General features: G+C 33.9%; 2 protein-coding genes and 1 pseudogene across 2 annotated transcripts; 2 read left to right on the top strand and 1 right to left on the bottom strand.

Annotated features, from left to right (window-relative positions):
- The first annotated feature begins 226 nt into the window (after positions 1–226).
- On the top strand, positions 227–3,207 carry LOC120150317 (heparanase-like protein 3). Its single transcript, XM_039163010.1, has 9 exons — positions 227–481; positions 696–732; positions 1,224–1,407; positions 1,483–1,631; positions 1,720–1,950; positions 2,020–2,209; positions 2,299–2,424; positions 2,514–2,613; positions 2,692–3,207. The coding sequence occupies exons 1-9, from the start codon at positions 257–259 to the stop codon at positions 3,085–3,087; spliced, it is 1,638 nt and encodes a 545-aa protein (XP_039018941.1). The 5' UTR covers positions 227–256; the 3' UTR covers positions 3,088–3,207.
- A 1,847-nt stretch (positions 3,208–5,054) lies between these two features.
- On the bottom strand, positions 5,055–10,020 carry LOC120150235 (pyrophosphate-energized vacuolar membrane proton pump-like). The gene is made up of 8 exons (XM_039162922.1): positions 9,687–10,020; positions 7,543–8,117; positions 7,060–7,439; positions 6,886–6,972; positions 6,473–6,803; positions 5,771–6,181; positions 5,606–5,665; positions 5,055–5,502 (listed from the first exon to the last, which is right to left on the bottom strand). The coding sequence occupies exons 1-8, from the start codon at positions 9,934–9,936 to the stop codon at positions 5,296–5,298; spliced, it is 2,301 nt and encodes a 766-aa protein (XP_039018853.1). The 5' UTR covers positions 9,937–10,020; the 3' UTR covers positions 5,055–5,295.
- A 7,243-nt stretch (positions 10,021–17,263) lies between these two features.
- LOC120150518 lies at positions 17,264–19,895 on the top strand (annotated as a pseudogene).
- The last annotated feature ends 6,361 nt before the right edge of the window (positions 19,896–26,256 follow it).

The following is a 26,256-nucleotide window of genomic DNA, read 5'->3' as shown; positions in this document are numbered from 1 at the left end:
TCTAAGCTAATTAAACTAAGGTGGCAAGCCAACCATTGCAAGATTTACTTGATTCTCCCCATTTCCATATATATATATATATATTCACTTTATGAGATCTTTATATTTTTGAAACAAAAAAAGTTAACTTTTACTTTTGCCTCCTGTGGAAAACCCAGTTGGGAAGCTAATGTCTTCAACTTCATGTCTGTTTATAGTACATTGAAAGAGTTTTTAAGATCAAAAACCTTTTTTTCTTTTCCAGTTGAACCCAAAGATGGGTTCTTGTTTCTGGGTTTGTTTTGTTTTTTTGAGCTTTAGCTTGAGTTTTGTACGTTCACAAACTGCAAATGCAACTATTGAAGGAACTGTTTTTATTGATGGGAAAACTCCCATTGGTACTACAGATGAAGATTTCATTTGTGCTACTTTGGATTGGTGGCCCCCCGAAAAATGTGATTACGGTTCATGCAGTTGGGGTCATGCTGGTCTTCTCAATCTGGTCATTATCTTTTTCTTCTACCTGCAATAGACCACACTATTTTCAATGCGTTCGACAATGGGTTTTCTTTCTTTTTTGTCTTTGGTTTTGGTGTTCTTGTTTCTTAGTTTTCTGGGTGTTTCTGTTCAGTCTGGAAATCCCATTTCCCCGTTTAAAAGTGGTTGCTGAGGTAGTGAGATGTTCTTTGATGTTCCTTTTCGTCTTCCTTTTGCAGGATCTTAGTAGAAATATATTCTTGAATGCCGTAAAAGGTAAGGCAATTCCCTTTTTTCAGTTTAATTTGTTTATTTATTTATCAATTCCAAAGTGTGAACAAAAAGTCCACTCTACTCAAAATTAAATTTTTCAAAAAAATTGACTCAAATCGTAATTTTATAAATTCGACTACACTTAAAAAAATTGAATTCAAGTCGAGATTTTCGAGTCGAGTTATAAAATAGATTCAAAAAACTCAAAATTTTTAGTAAATAATAAATTAGTTTTCAAGTTGGATCCCTCAATTCTACATTACATATGTATATGGCATATGAATAATTATATATGTATTATCATATATATGATTATAGAAAATCGTTTAAGTTGGAATTAATAGTTTCATATTATTATAAATATTTATAATTAAATTTAAACATAAATTCGATTAACTCGACTCGACTCAATTCAAATTTCATAAACTCGACTCGACTCAAAATTTTTCAACTTGACTCGGTCGAATACTCACCCTCCCTATATATTTTTTCAGCCTTTTCACCATTGAAAATCAGATTGGGCGGCACGTTACAAGACAAAGTCATATATGAAACAGATGACAATCAACAACCATGCACTTCGTTTGTCAAAAACACGTCTGAGATGTTTGGTTTTACACAAGGATGTTTACCTATGAACAGATGGGATGAACTCAATTCCTTCTTTCAGAAAGCAGGGTATATACATACACATATATATATAATGAATGTTTAATTTGAGCACTAATGTAGCTCATCTGTTTCATGATTCAGGGCTAAGGTTATTTTCGGATTAAATGCTCTTGCCGGTAGAAAAATAGATTCGAACGGTGAAGCCGTAGGAGCTTGGAACTACAACAATGCCGAATCTTTTATTCGATACACCGTTGGGAAGAACTATACCATTCATGGTTGGGAGTTAGGTAACTATTGATGAAATGTCTTGAGTTCACTATGATGTATTGATGATTAGAGAGAAACCAATTGTGTTAGTGATCTTCTGCTTGTCAGGAAATGAATTGTGCGGGAGCGGGGTCGGAACTCGGGTCTCGGCAAACCAGTATGCAGCCGACACCACTGCTCTCCGAAGCGTAGTGCAGAGTGTATACAAGAATGTCGATTTGAAGCCGTTGATCATTGCACCGGGCGGGTTCTATGATTCGGATTGGTTCAAAGAATACATAAACAAGACAACTGAATCCTTAGATGTTGTCACTCACCACATATACAACCTTGGACCAGGTATGATTCACCTTGTACAATCCAGTATTTGAATCTTCTAGGAGCTTAAGACTTGACAATCGTTTGTAGGAGTTGATGACCATCTTGTCGAAAAGATTCTTGATCCTTCCGTTCTCGATGGTGAGTCTGGAACATTCAGTGGCCTCCATAACATCATCAAGAGTTCTTCGACTTCAGCCGTTGCCTGGGTGGGTGAGGCTGGAGGAGCTTACAACAGTGGCCATAATCTTGTTACAAATTCATTTGTGTTCAGTTTCTGGTAAAGTGGCAATGTGTTGCTATCCCGAAGCTTAGACCGTTCGGTCCGATAGATTCATGATTGATATTAACCGAAGACATGAAATGCAGGTACTTAGATCAGCTCGGCATGGCATCAAAGTACGATACGAAAACGTATTGCAGACAATCACTGGTTGGTGGGAATTATGGTTTACTAAACACCACCAACTTTGAACCAAATCCAGACTACTACAGGTTATTTTGCTTTTTTGCAATTCTTTCATTAGGAGACTCATGGCCTAACGATTTGAGATATCGATAATGTTCTGCTTTCTCCAATGCAGCGCTCTTCTTTGGCACCGGCTAATGGGAAGAAATGTTCTCTCGACAAGCTTCACCGGGGCTGACAAGATTCGCTCGTACACTCACTGTGCGAAACAATCAGTAAGTTCATCATCTCATATGCAATCATCAAAGCATGTAATCTTACCTTTCTTAGAGATTAAGTTTTCAATCTTGCAGAAAGGCATCACACTACTATTGATCAACCTAGACAATAGCACTACAGTTCAGGCAAAGCCAGCGTTCAACGGCACAATGACCTTGCGACGCAAGCACCGGTCACGAACATCGCACCATAAGCACAAAATCCATAAAACATCCATCATGAAGCTGCCTAAAGGCCCCGATACCAAAATAAGAAGAGAGGAATATCATCTAACAGCAAAAGACGGAAATTTACATAGTCAAACCATGCTACTCAATGGAAACATTTTAAGTGTAAATTCTTCGGGGATGATACCTCCATTGGAGCCTGTACATGTAAATTCGGCAAAGCCGATAACGGTTGGTCCTTTATCCATTGTGTTCGCTCACATGCCTGATGTTACGGTCGCTGCTTGCAGGGTACAACCGTAGAGGGAACTAAAATCGGTTCCTTTTAGTGATTCATTGTTCGAATAAGAAATATAACATATTACAAATATTTCATTATTTTTCTGCATAGTGAAGAATATAATGCAACATACCTTTTTCCCCCATAATCTCTCAATTTCTTTCATCTCAGTTTTTTTACAGAGACATGTTGCCGCAAGTCTTTATTTTTCTTCAATTATTTATGTTTAAACACAGCGATCCTTCAAGAACCTTCAAATAAGTGAAAATTTAGAAAATATTAAGCGTGTTTGAGTTCGACGCTACATCAAAGTCCGAGTAATGCAGAAGAAGAGTGTATATTCATTCATGTGATTAACTGATGCATGAGAAACAAAACAAACTTCCTACTATGTAGCATCCAAAGGGACAAATTCTGGTGGTATTAACCAGCAAAAAGTTGCATCCTTTGACAGTATCCTCTGTCCAACAAGATCAAAGACATGTCCTAGTTGTGAAATATGAAAACTTGTATTGTGAAAGTAACATAACGTCAAACGTGTACTGAACATAGACAAAGTTTTAATACAATGAAATACATGTTGGCCACACGAGGCTTATAATATTGAATGTAGAGATGAATTAGGTGTGAGTCTGAAACATTTGATAAAGGATGAGGTATTCATTATGAAGTACGTGAAAGATTGAGAGGAATTTTATTGATCTTTTAACCAAAAGATTAAGTAGTAAAGTCACTCTTAATTCGTAGAGAGAATGAGTTTTAAGGTCAATGATAGATGAATAATCAATCTTGTATTTTAAGTTCAATATGATCAAACAAAACCACAGAGAAACTCATACTCATAGTATGTATCTTTATTTATTTCTATGATGTATAATGTACCTGCATAAGAATGAACACTTTGTTCTCAATGAGTTCATAGTATAAAATTTAGGCGGTCCTATCGAAACAGATTTGATGAAATCATTATTTAAAGCGTGAGTTATTAAATATTCTTAACAAGTTCATCTTAGAATTTGAGTGATTTTAGTTGAGACAGATTCAATGAATTCATTAAATTTTTTAAAAATATCAAACTTATTAAATGTTCTAGATAATTTTAGGGGAAAATACAAAAATGACCTCCCAACTATAGAATATTATTTTATTGAGTCCCCTAACTATTAAAATTTATAAAATAGTCCCTCGACTATAAGATGTTGTTTTGTTGAGTCTCTCACTATTAAAAGTTACAAAAATGGTCACTCAATTATTCATATATTCGAAAATCGTCTTTTTCTGTTAAAAATGGACGCCCATATGAGTTGGATATTAATATGCTGACTGATATGACAAAATCATATTTTAATGATATCTACTGACACCGCCGTTGCTTTCAAACACTGACTTACTAGCATAATGTTTCAAGTATTGACTCGACGACATAATGTGAACGGATATTCAATCCATAAACTATAACTAAATTGATTTTGGGGTCAAATTTTATCATATCCTAATCAACAAGTTAACATTCATCTCAGATGGCCGCTAATTTTTGAACAGAAAAGAACTTGTTTGGAACATATGAATAATCGGGTGATCATTTTGTAACTTTTAATAGTCGGAGGACTCAACAAAGTAACACCCTATAGTCGAGGGACTACTTTGTAACTTTTAATAATCAAGAGACTCAATAAAACAATGTTCTATAATCAAGGAACCATTTGCGTACTTTACCCATAATTACATGTCATGCCTTTCTCAACAGAAACATGCAAAAGATAATTCTTAATCAAGCTCAAATGCAAGGGTGCAGTTATCTTCACTAGACTTTCTACCCAGCTGGAGGTTTCTAAAGAACTCCGACAGACCAAAATAGTTACTAATCAAGAGAAAACCTCTTTTTCTCCTGCAATGTTCAATAATCCATGCATTATCATTATAGACAAGAATATTAGAGGGGCAAAATAGAGTTGGGAAGGGGGGGGGGAGGAAATAAAGATTCTTAATATAACGAAAGGTAAAAATAGTAACAACACAGTTTTTTTCTATAAACTGACCATCATCATCACAATCTATGTCATTATGAGCCCTTTACGAGGGAAATTTTTCATTTGCCGATTTGGCTTTTGAGAGGATATTGTCTCTAGAGTCAAAATGTGTTGCAGTCTAAATATACTTCAAACGGGAATCGGAAAAGATCCTGGCAGAGTCTGGGGATCAATGGACCATTAGCCAATGTTTGCTTCCTCTTAAAATAAATTAAACAGCAGCCCACCATGTGTAGCAAAGAAGGGAGCAAAGACGAGTGATTCAACAGCCATTAGCTTGATGAGTATGTTGAGTGATGGCCCAGATGTGTCCTTTAGAGGGTCTCCAATGGTATCACCAATAACAGCTGCCTTATGTGGGTCTGATCCTTTGGGACCAAGAGTTCTTGCATGTTCCGACGCACCAGCCTGCGATTCAGAAAGCAAGACCGTAAATATAGAACCATTACTTTATAAATGTCGATCATAAGATTAGCTCGTAGGCTATCGACCAAATCAGAGATAGAGATACCTCGATATATTTCTTGGCATTATCCCAAGCACCCCCCGTGTTGGATGCAGAGATAGCAATCTGGAAACATGCCAAAACAGAAACAAACATTAAGATGAACCTTCTGAGGAAAGGTCTCGTGCAATATAAAATCATATAAACAATATCGAGACTTGTGAACATCACCTGGACACCAGAGACAAGGGATCCAGCGAGGACACCAGAGAGAGTTTCGACCCCGAAAAAGATCCCAACAATAAGGGGTGTGAGCATAACAAGGGCACCAGGTGGGATCATTTCTTTGATAGAGGCATCAGTTGAGATCTTAACACAGGTAGCATAGTCTGGCTTACCAGTGCCCTCCATGAGGCCTGGGATAGTGTTGAATTGTCTCCGCACTTCCTCAACCATCTTTAAAGCTGCGCTTCCCACGCTCTTCATGGTCATAGCAGAGAACCAGTAAGGAAGCATTGCCCCAACAAGCAAACCAATGAAAACTTTTGGGGTCAATACATCAACTGTTGAAATTGCAGCACGGCTCACAAAGGCACCAAAGAGGGCAAGGGACACCAATGCTGCTGAACCAATAGCGAAACCCTGGAAAGAAATGCAGAGTTTTCAAATAAATACACTTCAGGCAAGTAGCAAAATTACTCATGCTGAAAATAAATTTAAAGGAGATATAGGATGTATCCAATTGAATAACTCATAAAATTAAAATCATATAACAGTGAAAAAAAGGACATTCTTTTTTTAAATAGCTGCTCCATGGCCCACCAAAACAAAACCTGCTTTAGAGCTTGTTATCCAGAACAAACATAGAGATCACCATGAATCAAATAAATTAGAAAAATTAAGCCATGTGCTCAAGTGAAAAACAAATCAAACCTTTCCGATAGCAGCAGTGGTGTTCCCTGCGGCATCAAGAGCATCAGTTCTCTCTCTTATTCTATGGCTCATGCCAGCCATCTCAGCAATTCCTCCCGCATTATCACTGATGGGACCATAAGCATCGATAGCCAATCCAGTAGCTATGGTGCTCAGCATTCCAAGGGCAGCAACAGCAATGCCATACATAGCAGCAAAGCTAAAACTAACAAAAATACTGATAGCAATAGCAAAAATAGGAATAATGCAAGATTTGTAACCCAATGCAAGACCAAAAATAACATTGGTTGCAGCTCCAGTCCTGCAGGAATCAGCGACATCTTGTACAGGGCTGCAGAATTAAATAAAGTGTTAAAATCACTGATAACAAAGGACAACAAAAGGAGAAAAATAATGCTATCAAGATGAGTTACCTGTATGCATTGCTAGTATAGTACTCGGTTACAAAACCAATAATTAGGCCAGCCCAAAGACCAACAGCAACACATAAGAATAGTTGCCTGCAGAAGAAACTCGATGTTACTCTCATTCTAATGCAAGCTTATGACTTTTGACATTTCTCGATAAAAGAAGCACAAAGAGTTTACCAGTTCTTAACAACTTTCTGCTCTCCGAAATTGAAAATGGTGAAGGACGAAGGAAGAGCTACCCAACTAACAATTGCAATTCCAATAGTCATGAGAACAGTGGAGATGATAAGTTGCCTCTTCAATGATGGCTCAATTTCCTTAACGGCCTTGATCTCAAAGAAATCAGTTGCAAATAAGGTGGTGATTAAACAAACAATGATACCAACAGAACTGATGATGAGAGGATATAACATTGGAGTGAACTCATGATTGATGCCAAAAGAAGAGATGGAAGCAACAACAAGTGCAGCACAAGATGATTCAGCATAGGACCCGAAAAGGTCAGATCCCATTCCAGCAATATCACCAACATTATCCCCAACATTGTCAGCAATCACCTAAAACACGGAAGTGTCAGAGACAAACCTAGAGAAGTAACTACTACTCAGCGTCAGATCTCAAAAATGCTACAACATATATCAGTAGACACATGTCACTTACAGCTGGGTTCCTAGGGTCATCCTCAGGAATGTTCCTCTCCACCTTGCCTACAAGATCAGCACCCACATCAGCAGCTTTGGTATAGATACCTCCACCAACTCTGCCGAAAAGAGCCATGGAAGAACCTCCAAGCCCATAACCAGTGATCGCCTCAAAAAGACCACCCCAGTCATCACCGTAGTAGAGCTTGAATACATTGATGGCAATGTAAAGCACCAAGAGGCCATTTGCAGCAAGAAGAAAGCCCATTACGGCACCAGATCTAAATGCCGTAATAAATGCCTTTCCAACTCCCTTTCTTGCTTCGAGGGTGGTTCTAGCATTAGCATAGGTAGCAATTTTCATCCCAAGAAAGCCAGAAACAACTGAAGTGACAGCACCGAGCAAGAAAGATATGGTGCTGAATGCAGCAGTGGCAAGGGCAGGCTTGCACATCCTAGATAGGTCATATGTGCAAGGTTGGCTCTTCATGCTGAAACCCTCTACGGAGCCAAGGAAGAGGAAAATCAAGATTGCAAAAGCAACCATGAAAATGCCAACATACTGATACTCGGTGTAAAGAAATGAGGTTGCACCTGTAAACTCATAAATCGAAATATTAGATAACTGGGAAGTCTTTCCAAGACTTACAAGCAGAAAAGACGACAAACAGAACTACAACATATAAACCATAATTCTTGCTAGGAAAAGTATATTATCACAAACATTGTCAATAGAATAAAGCTAGAGTGATTTTATTACCATCCCCACTTCACTCTTAGAAGCAAAACAATAGAAACAAATTAAAAAGGTAACTTCATTTTGGAATATTAACAGTTTGTTGACAGTAAACTAAAATATGTACTGAATCTAGAAAAAAATTTGCATTTCAAAAAAAGTAAAATTTATTATAAATAGCATAGAAAGCAGAAACAAACAAGAAAATAGTTAAATATGTTATAAACTTGGAAGCATAGAAATGAATCAAAAGCAGCTCACTTTCAAAAAGTGAAATAAAGTGTAAAGCATATCATATCATGAAAGAGTGCACCATTTGCTCAAATCAGCTTTTACTATGACAGTCATTCATTCATGATTCAAAATAATTTTCCAGCAGTAAAAGAAACGAAGGAAACTAAACAAATATTTCGGAGTAAGCAAATCGAAGTAGGTATGGGCCGTATGGTTTCTGGAAACTTAATTCAGGCCCCATATAAATTAAACAAATATCAGAGTTCAGGCCACTAGAAACTTAATTCAGACCCCAGATAAATTAAACAGATGCACAAATTCGGGCCATCGGAAACTTTATTCTGGTCCCATATAATGCAAGACTTCCAGATCTGATTCAAGTTCAACAAAAAGGATTGAATTTCCTTAACCAAATTAGTTCCTGAACATTCAATGTTTTCCCAGGAACTCCAAATCTGCAGATTAATCAGTAGGAACAAGTTTTCACATAGTAATCATACAATACAATTATGAGAAAATGTCCAACGTGTTCCATTGCCATTATAGCTTCTGCTACAACACCTAAAGTTTAAATCCAAAAAGAAAAAGAAAAGAAAAAAAGCCTAGATCTCAATTATGTTCTCAATGAGCAACAGAAAATCAACACAACAACTTAAATCTATATTGATTGTGAGATGTAATTAATAAATACACCTGGGTCCAAACTCGATTCCCCCATCACCATACACTTCGATCTGAATAAGCATTCATTGAAGCACATACATACATTCATAAAGACAGCTTGGTTTTTCATGGCTGTTGAATAGAAAAAATACATATCCCAACATTTTATTTATTAAAAAATGTTCAACTAAACTTGAACATATGAAAACATGAAACATGAAACCTCCTGCTCCAAAACTCTTTCTTCCAAGTTCACGAGACAACATCAAAACTTATAGACAAACCAAAAATTCCTACCAAACATTAAAGAAAAATAAAATGAAACTAGAGATCTAAACTTTCAGAACATAAGAAATCGAAATGCTTCACAACTGCGAGAGAGGAAATTTTCAAACACCATTTCGCTAAAAAAGATTCAGCGTGAAAACCAAAAACAAAAACAACGTTAAAAAAGATCAAAAGGTTTAACTTTTTTCAAAACCCCAGATCGCAAAGCCTTTAAAAATGAAATAAGTGAAAAGAGCAACAACCTTCAGAGATGGCGTTTTGAATTTCAGCACATTTGAGAACAACATTATGGTCATTGAGACCCTCTTCTTCTTCAATGAGGTAATCGGCGCAGCCGTTTTTGCCACCGGCACCGTTGTTGGATTGAGAACCCGGAGAGAGCTTGACCTGGGAAACGAGAAGCCATTGTACGAGAGAAAAGACAATTCCAACAACGGCACAAGCCGGGATCAGGATCTCGGTGCCGAGATCTGGCAAAATGGAGGCCCCCATAACTAAGTCAACCACCTGAAGAACCGAAATGCAAGCTAAAACTGAGAAATTTTGTTGTCTGTGAGAGGAAAAAAATGAGAGAGCTTATAATTATATACAGCAATGGGATAGTTTGTGGTGTAAAAATGTAAATTATAATTACTCAAACGTGGAATGCCTAAACATGGTAACTTTCTTAACAACTTTTTTTACTTACTAATTTAATTCTTATTTCTTTTTATGCAATGAAAATTCATCGTCTTCAAATAATTTTAAGGATTGCCATCAAATCTTTTAACTCCATAATATAATATAACAATTTAATTATTGTTTCTTATTAATTTTATCCTAGAAAATTAATATGTCAAACATTTAAGTTTTAAATCTTATGAATTCATTTAGTGCTCTCTGAGATTTTGAATTCGATCGGTTATATTTTTGGAGTATGTTTATAATCAACAAATTAATTTTTTTTTAAACATATACTACCTTTTAATCATCCTAGACAAATATAGGTGTTAAGTCCTAAAATTTTATTTATTAAAAGCAAGATGAAGTTAGAACTTTTAATGTTTCATGATTTTTTTAATATGTAAATTAAATTGTGTTAATTCAAATTTGAATATATTTTGATAATTAATTTAATTATGTAATAAGTAATTACCTGTAATTATAAATTTTAAAAAAATTAATTTATAATTAATACTATGATTATATTTATAATTATTGATGGATAAATTGTGAGTTGGGATGGTTGTAGACAATTTATTCTTTTTAGTTTAGATGGAGAGTCACAGTCTGTGATTGTGTGGATTGAATAAGATGATAAACAATAGAGTAATTAAGCCCGCAAGAAGGAGACAAATCCCATTAGAGAGAAGAACCCCTTCTTTTTTAGCTTTGTACATACGTTTATATATATTGATCTTTAGTGTCGGTATCAGACATTGGGTGATGTTGATTATTTACAAGTTGGCATACTAAAAATATCTAATTGTGGAATATCAAAGATTTTGATAAACTTTAGAAGCTTTAACGTTTGATACGAGAAATATTGAGAGGGGGATATATTTTTGGAGGAGACTCAGAGATGGTATAATAATCTTTAGAAAAAATAAAAATGTTGCAAAGAAATAGCAAAAAAAAAACAAATATAAATAAGCTGAGACGGGAAGAAAATTGATATATCAGTATCCAATCAAAAGAAGAAGAAAAACACATACATAATATAGTAAAACGAATGGTGGAGCATAGCGTGCCAATTGTTTTTGTTAGGGACATAATCAAGATTAGAGGACAAATTGTTTCAGCCCTTTTTATATATAAATTCGATATAAATATAAGGTTTGTTTAAAGACTTTAAATCATTTGACAATGAATGTCCGTACCATTGCATACGGAGTATTTGAATATGAGATCTTAAGAGATAACAATAGATCTATTAACCACTGAAGTCGTCTGGTCCGTACTAACTTTTAAATTATTTGGGATTTAAAATATCTTTAAACAAAATATGTCGGAGTTAAGGATAAGTTTATCTAATTTCATGTCTGACGGGGACCAAATAAGCATTTAAACAAAAAATGTGGAAGTAAAAACTTAATTTGACTAACTTAAAAAATTATAGGGACTTAAGATGTATTTAAACCCAACAAATTAAGAGACCAAAAATTTAATTTTACTAATTTAAAATTTTGAAGGACCTAAAATGTATATAAACTATAAAAAAAATGGGAGGAACATGAACTGTCTTGGTTATAGTTCGATTCCGTCCCTGTCAGGTGTGATACAGTGATAGATTTATCTATCCTACTCATTCTATTGACATATCTAACGGTTGAAAAATATTTTTCAATATAACTTTAAATATAATTTTTAATATTTTATAACGAAATTCAAATAAACATTTTTAAATAAGCAATTGTAATTCATGTATTATATAGGGTTATGATTCATTTACGGCTAGTGTAAAATTTTAGTTTACACTCTTTTAGGATTGTTGGATGAGAGAAAATCAAAAAATGAGATTAACTACATGTGTTTTTTTTCCAGTAAATATTTTCTCGTTTTTATTGTTAATTACAACCTTTGATTTTTTTTCATCCAACTATCCTAAAAAAATTTAAATCTTTTAATTTTACACTATGCAATTGGATCCTAACTCATACACATATATATACTAAATTATACACTCCATAGTTTGAAAACTTTGACAAAATCAATGTATTGATTTTGTTGGGTCGACCCAGACCCGTCTTGTAAAATTTGGTGGCCCTATGCATAACAGTAAAATAGGTATTTTAAAACTAAAATATTATTTAACGTGAGCCTTGGACTTGAAAATTCTTGGGTCAAACATCCTAAATACACATATATACAAAAGACTTAAAAAAATTAGATGCCCTTACAAAAATTAGGCCCTGTGCGGTTGGGCAGCCCGCACAGGCCCAAAACCGGCCCTGGGTCGACCAACCAAACAATTAACAAATCACATCATCTAATTACAGATGAGATTAATTTAAATAAAAATAAAATCAATGTCAAATTGTCTCTAAATTGAGTTAATCGTACCATATGTCCCTAAGTTAAAAATCTCATTATAATTTGGTCCTTAAATTTTTAAACAGACTAACTGCATCCCTAAACTATGACCTTCTTTTTAATTTAGTCCCCAAACTTTTGAATATTTTAATTTCATCTCCAAATTCATCCAAATATGCAATTAGTTTTAATCCTAGTTTAACCTTCATTTTTTTAACATATAATAATATAACTTGGTATAACAATTTTATTAGCAAGAGATGTTATTAGCATATATGTATAGTTTGTAGGGGTGTTCATTTTTTGATTTTAACCGAGTTAACCGACCGAATTAGTTCGATTAATTCGGTCAGCCACCGAATTAGTTCGGTCAGGGAACAGTTAATAAAATTTTTAGAATTATTTTAACGGTTAATTCGGTTCAAAATCGGTTAATTAACCGAATTAACTGAAATTAAATTTTTAATATATTATATATAACATATGAGCAAACCATTTAAAACTCAATTAATAATTTAAGATCCAAACTTTTAAACCTAAATCAATATTAATTAATTAAAAAAACATATAATTTTTTTATTTTTTAATTATATATTATTTAAATTAATTGTAAATTGTTTTTTTGAATTAAAAATATTCAATTTTTATATAAATTAGAAAATTTAAAAAAATCAGTTAATTAGAAAATTAACTGAAATGTATTCAGTTCGGTTAGTATTTAAAAAAAAAAAGTTTGGTTCGGTTAACGGTTAAAGAAAAAAAGTTTGGTTAATTCGGTTAATGGTAATTCGGTTCAGACGACCACCGTTTTAACCGAATAAACACCCCTAATAGTTTGGGATGAAATTGGAGTGTTCAAAAAGTTTAGAGACCAATTTAGAATATGTTGAAAACATTTTAATATTTCGATATAACAAATTAAGTTAAATGAATTTTAAGATTTTCCAAATGATTTTCTAAGTATATTCGATAGAATTATTCGAATATCAAAAAATTACTCCAAATCTTTCAAAGATCATTTTTAATCCTTACTCAAAGTGTAAAATTAAGTTTTAATCTTAAAACAATTTCAAAATAATTTTACAAAGTATTTCGAACCATTTCAAAGCAAAAAATTCTAGATTGCTCAGAGGGAACCGATTCCCCCCTAAATGGTTTGGCTCCGAGAATTTCAGTATGCTCGGAGGGAACCGATTCCCCCCAAAGGGTTTCCCATTCCCCCTTGTATAACGGTCAAAATATTTGAATTTTACACTTAGGGAACCGATTCCCCCCACGCTCCAAGATGTTTTATTAATTGTTTTCACACTAAAACGGCTATATGATCTTCACTAATCATCCCCAACGTTCAGAAGTGATTCAAGGTGTATTTAAACAAGTTCTGAAGCCCTTGATCAACATGAAATTATAGAGAAACAAGAGAGAAAGCATCAAACACCAAGTTTGTGCAAATCAAGCCAATTTTCCTTTCAATATTCATTTTGCTTTCAAAGAACACCATTTGTGCTCATTTGTAATTATTTGTGAGTGTTCTCTTCTTGTTCTAGAATTGTGCAAACATCTTACCTTGTGAGGTTTTCCTTGTAAGTTTGCAAATTTGTAATCTTCTCTTTGGGAAAGAGTGTTCTCAAGAGTTGGGGTATATTCTTGAGGGTATTGTAAGGTTATCTCTTTGGCCTCAAAAGAAAGAACAAATTAGTGAATTTGTTGGAAAATCCTTAGTGTGGATAGCTAAGGTAGTGGACGTAGACTTTGGTTGATAAAGTCGAACCACTCTAAATCGCTGTGCAATTACTTTCAATTTTCTGCAAGAGCTTCCACAAAATTTTAATTGCCAATTCACCCCCTCTTGGCCGATTCCGTCAATCGATTAACTCAACATAATAAATGCATAGTTTGGGGATGAAATTGAAATGTTTAAAATTTTGAGGATTAATTTAGAATGATAGTCATAGTTTAGGGATGAAATTGAAATAGTTAAAAGTTTAAGAACTAATTTAAAATAATGATCATACTTCAAGGACATTGATGTAATTAGCTCTCTTAAGTTTGTTAAAATTAATTTATTCATGTTGATGGCACAACTAAGATTTTTAATATGACAATGACAACAAACGTGCAATGAATTTAAGGGTTGTCCATGTGTTGTAATTAGACAAATTACCAGTAACAAACGTTTACCTACTTTTCGTTTTAAATTGCTGACATTGTCTGATCACCTTCAAATGAGTGAGTTAATCAGATAAGAATTAAGTTTCAAATATAAATTACAAATAAACTAAACAAGCAGCGTAAGCGATTAAAGGGTGTTATCTTTTTTTTTTATAGGTTTTGGATGTAAGCATTTACGTTTGTAAATGTATGTTAATGTTAATATCAAAAAATTATATAACAATAAAAATACTAAAACAAAATATTATTTGATTATTTTTTCTAAATATAAATTTATAATGCTTAATTGATAGGATGTAAAATTATCTAAAAACATTTATCGGTAATCTTTGGTACAACTACCATCCTATAATGTTAATGTAACGTTTCCAAAGCCGATCCCATCTTATTCTCAAAACTAGATGCGGTGAAAACCAATCATAAGTTAGGGATGGTTATGAAGTCAGGTTTTTTTTATCTATTGAAAATTAAATTTTGTTAATTGCACTTAACTTAGGTCTAGGAGGGCCCTATTCGATCAAAACTAACTCGGTTTATTATATCAAAACTCGTATATGAAGTAAGATAAAAAATTAATTGAAAAATATAATTTATTTTTATTAGGTGAAATAAAAGTATAATTAAAAACTATTGAAGAAAATATTATTATTATAATTATCTCGAAATATATAAGGGCTAATTATTATATTATGTTACATCTAATTGAATAAAAGAAATTCATTATAAATTTAAATTTGATTTGAACCCACTTTTTAAAAAATTAGGGTAAAGTACGTAAATGGTCCTCTAATTATAGTGTGTTGTTTTGTTGAGTCTTCCGACTATTAGAAGTTACGAAACTGACACACGAGTATTCTTTATGTTCTAAACTTATCATTTTCCGTTAAAAAAGTAATGATTGTCTGAGTTGGATGTTAATATGTTGACTATCATATATCGATCAACATGTTAACAAAAAACTCAGACGATCATTAAATTTTTAACAAAATATGACTAGTTTAGAATATAATAAATACTCGAGTGATCATTTTATAATTTTTAATAGTTGGGGACTCAACAATGTAACGCCTTATTGTCGGAGACTATTTTATAACTTTTAATAATTGAATGACTCAATAAAGTAGTATCCTATAATCAGAGAACCATTTATGTATTTTATCCAAAAAAATTAATAAAATGAAAAAATCAACTTAATTAAATGACATGGAATTGGGTGTAGGTGAAGTATCTAACCTTAAGGGGACGTTTGGATGGAGGTATTTAGGATTCCCGGTAGGAATATTTTTTTCCTAACCAAGTATACCCATGTTTGGTTGAGTATCATTTCCTAAGTTAAGGTAATATTTGTTTCCCATCAGTGAATATTCTTGGGAATGTTATTCCCTCGCACCCCTTAGGTATTCTTTCATTTCGTATGTTGGCTAAAATACCCTTGTTTTTCCGTTTCCATCGCGATGTCTTTGTATGTCTCTCTGTCATTTTCGTGATCGTTTACCATCCATTTTCGTGTGTTAAGGCCCCTGCAGTCATCGTCCCAAGCGAAGCATCACGCCGTTGTCGCCTGTTTGTAGACACCAACATGTATGTCTCTCTTCTCCAGGTAAGATTTATTCCCCTCTCTTTCTTCTCCTCTCCTTTTCTTTACAATGTTTTACTTGTTTAATTTTTCCAGAAAAATTAGTGTAATCGATTTAAGTTAACCTTGAGCGATAGTTTCCTTATAGTTGTTGTTTTGCTTGGATCCATTCTACCATTTTTTTCATAATCTTGCGCAGTATTTGAGTTTTAATGGAAGATTGAATAGTCTTAAAGAGGGGTTGTAAACTGTAAAGTAAAAGCAAGGATATTTGATAGGGTCCAGTTATATTCATAGTTGAATCAATTAGGGTTCTTCACAAAAAAAAATTAACGCCGAGTTCTTTTCCTTGGTTTTATAATCCAAAATATTTTCCACTCCGTATATCAATTTAATGGCTGTATCGTCCTTCGATTCACTTCTGTTGTCGTCTTTGTTGTTCTGTTTGGATTATTGTTCAGTTTTTCGTTTCGTCGATAATGGGTTAATTTCAAAGCTATCTCATTCTTAGATTTTTAGTAGACCTTGTAGTTTCTAACATATTACAACCGAAGGCGGAGAAGTAATCACCGATATGGGTAAACGTAGGATTTTTTGTTCCGAAATTCTTTCTTTGCGTAATTTTTGCTAATTAATTTGATTAACGTTTTGCTTTACCTTCTTTTTCTTATATAGTTTATGGGTTATTATCTCTCCAAATTGATATTAATAGTTGCGTTTGAAGAATAAGAATTTTCTATCATTTGTTTTGGGGGTGTTTGGCGTTTATTTTATTTATATTTCGTTTAGGGTTTTTTAGCTAAATAAAAGGAATATATGAATTTTGCAGGTAAAAATCAGCGTAAGAATAAGATGATGCTAGATAGTGACGATGATAGTAGTAGTGTAAGTTCATCGTCTACCATGCAATCGGATCAATTCTCAGTTTCTGGAACTGAAGAACTCGAATTTAAAAAGGATAGTTTACTTGATGAAGCTGTGGATACTTTGTATGAAAAGAGGTCTGATATTGTTATTTTTTTGCTATATTAGCTTACTTATGTTTTGGATGAAAATTTGATGAAGAATTGTTTACATTTTTTAGGGAAGAATGTTTGGTTAGATGAAATTAGTTACGTAGCCATATTTTAGAGATTTCTCAAATTTTTTAGAATTATTATAGTTTTGAGTTGGATTTGACTCAATTAGTGTTTTTCACCTTTGTTGATGAAGGGGTTCTACGCTTGAGAAGGCATTGGCCTCGATTATTGAGGCTTTCAACAGCGACTTGCAGCATCAGTTCGTGGAGAAGAAGTGAGTTGCTCTTTTTCCAAGTGTTTCTTAATCTTGGTTTCGATTTATTTTATTGCAAGGATTGCCCAATGTATTAGGACCATGGTTCTATGAGATTTCATGTAGTTTTGATTGGTTGGCGAGAATTCATGAATTGGTTAAAACATTGGCGCCCGAAGAATTAGAACTATCTCTCATTTAGTGGGATTCATTTGTTAATCAGACTTCAGATTCAATACGTTACATTAGATTGTGATTTTCTATTGCCGAGCAAATTTGCAGTTGTGGTTGCAAATGTTTCTTTTGATTTAAAATGTGGTTTGAGTACTTGAATCTATGTGCCTCTAATGGTAATGTTATCTTTTTCCGTTGTTCAGATTTGCTACATTACTGCACCAGTGTCTGAATTCTATCAAAAAGGGGTCCAACAAAGAGATATCTTTAGCTTCCCATGTTATTGGTTACTTTTGAAAGCTTTTGCAGATTCTAATGCATAATGCATGGAAGAGACCACACGAATTAAGTATTCAATCTGATAAATTTCTTTTTGTAGGTTTGCTGGCTTTAACTGTTGGTCCTGGAGATAATGCACGGGAAATATTGGAGGAGTCGATAATGCCTATTTCACAGGCTTCTAAATCTGGTTCTGAATCTTCTAAGATAGCTTCGGTATGCAAGAAGTTCAATTGAGATTTGTTCTACTTCTAGTATTTTGTTGGTACTACAATGCTTAACCAGTTTCTTTTTACCTGATTTCCTGTTATAGTTACTGGAGTGCTTGGCTATTATCACTTTTGTTGGGGGGATCAATCCAGAGGAAACAAAAAAATCAATGCAAATTATGTGGCAATCTGTTCATCCTAAGTTAGGTTCTAATGTAAGTATCCTGATTTTCATTAATTGAAAAACATCGAATAGTGTATTGAGGTTCACTGCATCAGTTATTGTTTTAAATTGTTCTTTTTCTAGTGGGTGTAGTCTTAAATTCTCTTCATATATATCATGGTTATAAATGTACTTTTGAGTTTAAATATCAGAATAGTAGGTTAAAAAACCTTGTGAGACTTCAATGTTTCCCCAGTATAATGGGATGAGACTGATCAATCTTGGAAAAATATGCAGATCCATAGCATATTTGTCTACTTTGCTAGATAAGGATGACCGATCTTTCCGCATTGCTGCTGGAGAAGCACTGGCAGTAATTTTTGAGATGGGAAGCTTAGAGAAGTTTGTTGCTGAAGCTAAAGGTTCAAATATTGGCTCAATATCTGAAGGAAAAAATCTAAAGAAGGATTCTTACAGATACAAGGACTGAGGGGGGAAATTCTGAATCAAGTCAGAGACCTCTCTGTGGAAGCTGGTGGTAAAGGTTCTGCCAAGAAAGATCTTAATAACCAGAGGAATTTGTTTAAAGATGTTTTGGAGTTCCTCGAGGTACTAATATTGTTGTCTTTCATGTTCATGACTTGCAATTCTAGGACATCTCGTGTTAACTTTTATCATCTTGGTGATGTTAGGATGGTTATTGCCCGGAGACATCAATGAAGATTGGCGGGGATTCATTGCAGACATCAACATGGTCTCAGTTGATTCAGGTTCCTCTTCTTCCTCTTCCTGTTCTTTGGTTTCTTACATTAGTTATATGCCATGAATTCTTATATTATATAAAACTTCAATGCTACAGCTGAACTTTTGAGGCACTTTCTTGGTGGAGGTTTCACTAAACACATGCAGGTCGGTCTTCTTTTAGTGAAGTTGATGCTTCTTGGTGCAGTTTGCTTGTATTCTATTTTCCGGTTGATTAAGCTCGACATATTTTGTTTTACTGTGTGCAGGAAAACGAGTTCTTTCGAGTTGTTTTGGTTTTACTCCGAAAAGGAGGAATCTTCTAGGCAGTGCACATATATCCAACGGTCAAAAGGTCGGTTAGCTTGACCAGAATATTTAATTAACGATGTTAAGTGTTTTGTCTTTGAATGCTTTCTATGATATTCTGATTATAGGTATAAGATATTGGTCTATAATTCATTAGGCCATCACTGAGGCATGAACCGCTATATAGTTTTGACAGAATATTTATATTCTAGGTTGACGTATGTGACTAGACTTTCTCGGACATGCGAAATTGATATAGATTTATTGGGATTGTGTGGTACAGAGAATGTTGAAATCACCAAATTCAGTTATCAGCAAAGCAAGAACCCAGATCTTGAACAAGCAGCGGATGCAATCTAAGGTAGGTTTTTTCTGTGTTTGATGGGGGACAGGATGTAGTGTTTCCCAAACAAAGTTCCTGGTTAATGTTTTTGTTTTTTTCTTGATGTATTCAGGATAGGAACTTTGGGCACTTTGCTGTAAATGCTGGTGAAGACGACGCATAATCTTCTATATGACAGTGATTTATTGAGATTCAAAACTGATAATGTTAAATTTTTTATTTATATTATATAGTTTCATTATTGTGTAACGTTGATTGGTTTGTACAAGGCACCAATGAGAAATTTGGATCGGAATTGACATATAATGAATAAGCAGTTAATCCGCATGATCACTTCTGTAATGATCTAATGATGTATCTATTGAGTTGTGTTTACATAATATTACTAGGATCGTGTTATAAATTTATAGATAAAGTATGCAGAATTAAATATAAATATAAAAGATAAATAAATAAATTATTGTACATATAAAATATAATAAATATTATATCTTAGATAACAAAAATAATTTACAACTTTTTATTATTATGAATGTCTATGATAAATTATTGTATATAGAAGAATGTAAACCTTGTCGATTGAAAAATACAAGAAACCTTCCAGTGAATGCGTCACGTATGAACCGAAGCTAATTTTCACAATATAAACATTTAGTTAAATGTTGATGAAAAATTTTAATATATTTTTACATAAATTATGTAAAATTTAATATTAATTAAAATTAAAATAATACATGATATATTTAAATACTTAAGTAATATATTATCAACAAATATAATTTTTTTATAAATAATTTTTATTTAAATATTTAGAATTTCACTTGTTAAAAAATATAGAACAAGGACAATTTGGTAAAATATACATTTCACTAATTTTTTATTCCTTCAACCAAACACTGTAATTTTACATTCCTGTCAAACCAACCAAACACAGTAATGTAACATTCCCAGTAATTCTATTTCCTGGTAATCTTTTATTCCCACTGATAATCTTACATTCCATGAACCAAACGCACCCTAATTGCAAGGATTGCGTCTCCTTGCGGAATCAGATGGATTGGCACAAAACACAGGGCAAGCGTCACAGTCACTCTACCCGATATTACTTTATTCCCAATCAATATTCTCAGTCCACGTCAGACACACCAATTACCAATTCCCCCATTGCTTTTTCTTTTCAAAGTGTCAACTCCCATTTCCCAAAAGGTCCCTGTCTAACCCTGGATCGACTAATTTATTTGAGTAATAATAATAATAAGCATGAATGGCGGATGCGTTTTGCTGCAATTGGAATCGGAAAAAGTGTGCACGCAACTGCTGCTAATTAAATTAATGCACAACATTAGGATGTTCAACTAACCAAACAATCCTGTATTAAAAACAATAATCATGTGTCTAGTAAAGTTGATTTTATGAATGTACATAAAATTTTATGCTATGAATAAATTTTTAAAATTTTAAAAAGAGATACATTTATAAAATTGTAAAGGTAAAAATAAATTTATAATAAAAATAAATAAATAAATCTAAAATATAATATAATTTTAAATTTTTAAGAGACGACTACTTCCACTCACTTGATTGCTTGGCAGTTTTGTTATGGAAGAGATAAGTATTGTTAAAGTTTAGATAAGGCATGAACTGAGGACAAAGGAGTTGCAGCCTTTACACCTCTTAGAATAGGAAAATTCCATTTGGATAGAAACCACCACTAAAGGTGCCCAACCTTTTTTTAGGTCTAAATTCTTTGTTGGGAATGGTTGTATTATCCATAAAATATAAATATTTTAACGAATAATATTGAAATTATATAAAATACTTTTTAAAGAAAAACAAGTATAACACAAATCATCATCTTAAGTAGAAATTAGCATGAATTAGATTGAGTGGAATTTTTAGTGCATCATATTTCAACCCAAATATAATAATCCTTCACTCACCTCTCCACTTAACTTGAAACCAATAGGTAAAAATATGAATATGACTAATATATATCTATATAATTCTTATTTTTATTAGATAAAAATAAATCTAATTGAAAAATATATATAGAGAGAGATATTATAGTAATTATTTCTAAATATATAAAAGTCAATTATATCATTCTTGCATCAGATTCAATCGAATATTTTTCATTCTAAAATCGAATCTGGCTTTATCCAACCCGAATTCAGATTAAAAAAATCTCGACCCTAGAGAATCAGATCAATTCAAAATCCATCAAGTTAAAATCAAATATTCATCCTAATCTTAATACTATTTATGGATTTTTTTTTCAAATAACTCAACTTTATATATAAAAAAATCGAATTGAGTCGAGTTATTTGAGTTTCTGTTTAAATTTAATTGTAAATATTTATAGTATTATAATACTATTTGATTTCAACTTAAAAGGTTTTCTATAATCATATATGTTGAAAGTCAAAGGTGGTGGCTTTAGCATTAATGCACCGAAAGCATGAAAAACAAATATAGTTGTTTTTGTTGAATTTTGCTAATGAGATAATTACACATTTAATCACTTTACTTTAGGGTATTTTCAAGAATAGTCATTAATCTTCAACTATAAATACCCTAACTCATTTAGCTTCAAAATCATCTCAAAGCATGCTAGCTTTCTTCCAATACTAGAGAGAATTTAGAGAGTTTATTGAGAGTTGTTTTCTCCTTGGTAGATCGAGAGAGGTTGTAATTCCTATTTTCTCATAGTGAAATTCTTCTACCGTTGCCCGTGGTTTTTACCCTAAATTTTTAGGGGTTTTCCAAGTAAATTTTGTGTCTCTTTTATCTTCATTTTTATTTTCTCAAATTATCAGTTGCGATTTTGCTCTATCCGATAGCCGTCTTCCGCAACAATTGGTATCCAAGCCAGATTAGAGTGTGTAATATCTTCTTATTGTCTTTGTGGTTGTCACCAAAAGGTGAATCCTCCAACATAAGAAAGTAAGAAGGTATTACCCATTCTTTGAAGGTTCTAGAGAACTATTCATGATAGTGAAATAGTGGGAGCTATCCGTAAAAGAAGCTATGACAATGAAATTTGATATTGAAAAATTCAATGGGAGAAATTTCTCATTGTGGAAATTGAAGATGAAGGCTATCCTGAGGAAAGACGGTTCTCTAGCAACTATCAGTGAAAGGCCAGTGGATTTCACAGATGACAACAAATGGATCGAAATGGACAGGAATGCTATGTCAAACTTTCATCTAGTATTAGCAGATAAAGTATTGTCAAGCATCGAGGAGAAAAATGCAGCTAAGGAGATATGAGATCATCTCACCAAACTGTACGAGGCCGCATCACTGCACAATAAAATTTTCCTTAAGAGGAAATTGTACACTCTCCGTATGTCAGAATCTACTTCAGTGACGGAGCACTTAAACACATTGAACACTTTATTTTCTCAGCTTACATCTTTAAGATGTACAATAGGAGAACAAAAACATGATGAACTTCTACTTCAAAGTCTACCAGATTTGTATGATCAACTCATCATCAACTTGACAAACAGTAATATCACCAGTCTAGTCTTCGATGACGTTGCAACTATTGTTCTACAAGAAGAAAATCGGCACAAGAACAAGGAAGACAGACAAGTAAATCTGCAACAAGCAGAAGCGTTGACAACGACGAGAGGGAGATCAACAGAACGTGGCCAAAGCAACAATCATAAACATGGTAGATCGAAGTCGAGGAGCAAGAAGAATTTAAAGTGCTACAACTGTGGAAAGAAGGGTCACTTGAAGAAGGATTGTTGGAGTCTAAATAAAAACTCCAATCCGCAAGGCAATACCGCAAACATTTCAGATGATGGACCTCAAGAAGAGAATGGTTCCATCATTATGAACCTGTCTCAGGAGGATCTGTGTATAGTTATAATGATCATGCCTTAGAGATCGTTGGCGTGGGAACTATCAAATTAAAGATGTATGATGGAACAATTAAAGTTGTTCGAGATGTGCGGCACGTGAAAGGCCTGAAGAAAAATTTATTATCCTACGGATTGTTAGATAATAATGCAAGCAAGATTGAAACACGAAAAGGAATCATGAAGGTGTTCCGTGGAGCGCTTGTGGTGCTGAAAGGCGAAAAGATAGCAGCAAACTTGTACATGCTGAAGGGAGAGACTTTGCTAGAAGCATAAGCCTCTGTTGCCTCATGTAGTTCAGATTCTGCAATGCTATGACATCAGAAACTTGGACACATGTCAGAACAAGGAATGAAAGTCCTTGTGGAGCAAATGCTACCTCCAGGCTTAACAAAGATATCACTTCCTTTGTGTGAGCATTGCATAACAAGTAAGCAGCACCGGTTGAAATTCAAAACATCAAATTCTAGAGGCAAAGGTGTTCTAGAATTGGTTCACTCTGACGTATGGTAAGCACCAGTTACATCCCTAGGCGGAGCAAAATACTTTGTCTCTTTTATTGATGACTACTTCAGGAGATGTTGGGTGTACCCTATTAAGAAGAAGTCAGATGTGTTTTCAACTTTCAAAAACTTCAAAGCGCGGGTGAAACTTGATTATGGAAATAAGATCAAGTGTTTCAGAACAGATAATGGAGGAGAATACACAAGTAAAGAATTTGATGACTTTTACATAAAAGAAGACATCAAAAGACAGTTCACAGTGGCGAATACTCCTCAACAAAATGGAGTGGCGGAGCGGATGAACATAACCTTGTTAGAAAGAACAAGAGCAATGTTGAGGGATACAGGCCTAGAAAAATCATTATGGGCAGAAGCAGTCAATACTGCCTGTTATTTGGTGAATCGAGCTCCATCAACTGCAATAGAGCTAAAGACACCAATGGAGATGTGGACTGGAAAACTAGCTGATTATTCAAACCTCCATATATTTGGAAGTATTGTGTACGTGATGTACAACTCCCAAGAAATCTCAAAGCTGGATCCAAAATCCAGGAAATGCAAATTCTTGGGGTATGCTGATGGAGTCAAGGGGTATCGCTTGTGGGATTCCACTGCCTACATAGTGATCATCAGCAGGGATGTTATCTTTATAGAAGATAAACTACAAAGAAAAGAAGACGATGACAGCGCTGAAAAGTCAGAGACTACACAGATACATGTGGAAAAGGAGGTTGAACAAGGAGATTCTTCTGAAGCAGAACCAACACATGATGAACAAGAACCAGAGAGTTCTAAAACACCAACAACTCGTCAATCAAATCGTATGAGAGACGTCCCAATTGGCACTCAGATTATGTTATAGAAGGTAATATTGCATACTGCCTTTTAATAGAGGAAGGTGAGCAATCAACATACCAGGAGGCAATAAACTGCTCAGATGTTTCACTGTGGATGATGGCGAAGCAAGAAGAAATTGAAGCTCTTCATAAAAATAATACATGAGACCTTGTGTCACTACCACAAGGAAGGAAGCCAATTGGTAACAAATGGGTCTTCAAAATCAAGCGAAATGGTGACGATCAAGTAGAGAGGTATCGTGCAAGACTGGTGGTCAAAGGATATGCTCAAAAAGAAGGTATTGATTTCAACGAAATATTTTCTCCTGTGGTTCGACTAACAACAGTTCGAGTAGTCTTGGCAATGTGTGCTACATTGAATTTATATCTAGAGCAGCTAGATGTTAAAACAACTTTTCTTCATGAAAATCTTGAAGAAGAAATTTACATGCTCCAGCCTGAAAGTTTTGAAGAAAAAGAAAAGAAGAACTTGGTTTGCAGGTTGAACAAATCTCTGTACGGTCTAAAGCAGGCGCCGAGGTGTTGGTATAAGAGATTTGATTCCTTCATTATGTGTCTTGGATACAACAGACTTAATGCAGACCCTTGTGCTTATTTCAAGAGGTCTGGTGATAACGATTTTGTTATATTGCTGTTGTATGTGGATGACATATTGGTTGCAGGACCCAACAAATATCATATTGAAGAATTGAAGGCACAACTGGCTAGGGAATTTGAAATGAAGGACTTGGGATCAGCAAACAAGATTCTAGGGATGCAAATTCACCGAGACAGAAGTAATAGGAAGATTTGGCTTTCACAAAAGAATTACTTGAAGAAGAACTTGTCACGATTCAGCATGCAAGATTGTAAGCCAATTTATACCCCTCTTCCTATTAACTTCAAATTATCCTCCAATATGAGTCCTAGCAGTGAAGAAGAGATGATGGAGATGTCTCGAGTATCGTATGTATCAGCAGTGGGAAGTTTAATGTTCGCTATGATATGCACAAGACCATACATTGCACAAGCAGTGGGAGTGCTTAGTCGGTACATGGCGAATCCAGGCAAAGAGCATTGGAATACAGTAAAGAGGATCCTGAGATACATCAAAGGGACCCCAAATGTTGCATTATGTTACGGAGGATCAAATTTACTAATCAATAGGTATGTAGATTCTGACTATGCAGAGGATTTGGATAAAAACAAATCTACTACAAGATATGTGTTCAAAGTTGCTAGTGGAGCTGTAAGCTGGGTTTCAAAATTGCAGTCAGTTGTGGCTACATCCACAATAGAAGCATAATATGTAGCAGCTACACAAGCCAGTAAAGAAACAATTTGGTTGAAGATG

Source organism: Hibiscus syriacus, unplaced genomic scaffold, assembly GCF_006381635.1.
Source record: "Hibiscus syriacus cultivar Baekdansim isolate YM2019G1 unplaced genomic scaffold, ASM638163v2 tig00111022_pilon, whole genome shotgun sequence".
Classification (NCBI taxonomy): Eukaryota; Viridiplantae; Streptophyta; class Magnoliopsida; order Malvales; family Malvaceae; genus Hibiscus; species Hibiscus syriacus.
The sequence above is the reverse complement of the archived record's forward strand: the minus strand, read 5'-3'. Positions and strand labels throughout refer to the sequence as shown.

Excerpts from the sequence above, each read along its gene's own strand:
- LOC120150317 (XM_039163010.1), top strand. The coding sequence starts at position 257 with ATGGGTTCTTGTTTCTGGGTTTGTTTTGTTTTTTTGAGCTTTAGCTTG. Across the intron at positions 1,408-1,482 it reads TCCTTCTTTCAGAAAGCAGG|GGCTAAGGTTATTTTCGGAT; the intron begins GTATATACATAC and ends TTCATGATTCAG. Across the intron at positions 1,951-2,019 it reads CATATACAACCTTGGACCAG|GAGTTGATGACCATCTTGTC; the intron begins GTATGATTCACC and ends AATCGTTTGTAG.
- LOC120150235 (XM_039162922.1), bottom strand. The coding sequence starts at position 9,936 with ATGGGGGCCTCCATTTTGCCAGATCTCGGCACCGAGATCCTGATCCCG. Across the intron at positions 6,804-6,885 it reads TATACTAGCAATGCATACAG|CCCTGTACAAGATGTCGCTG; the intron begins GTAACTCATCTT and ends TTAATTCTGCAG. Across the intron at positions 5,666-5,770 it reads CCCTTGTCTCTGGTGTCCAG|ATTGCTATCTCTGCATCCAA; the intron begins GTGATGTTCACA and ends GCATGTTTCCAG.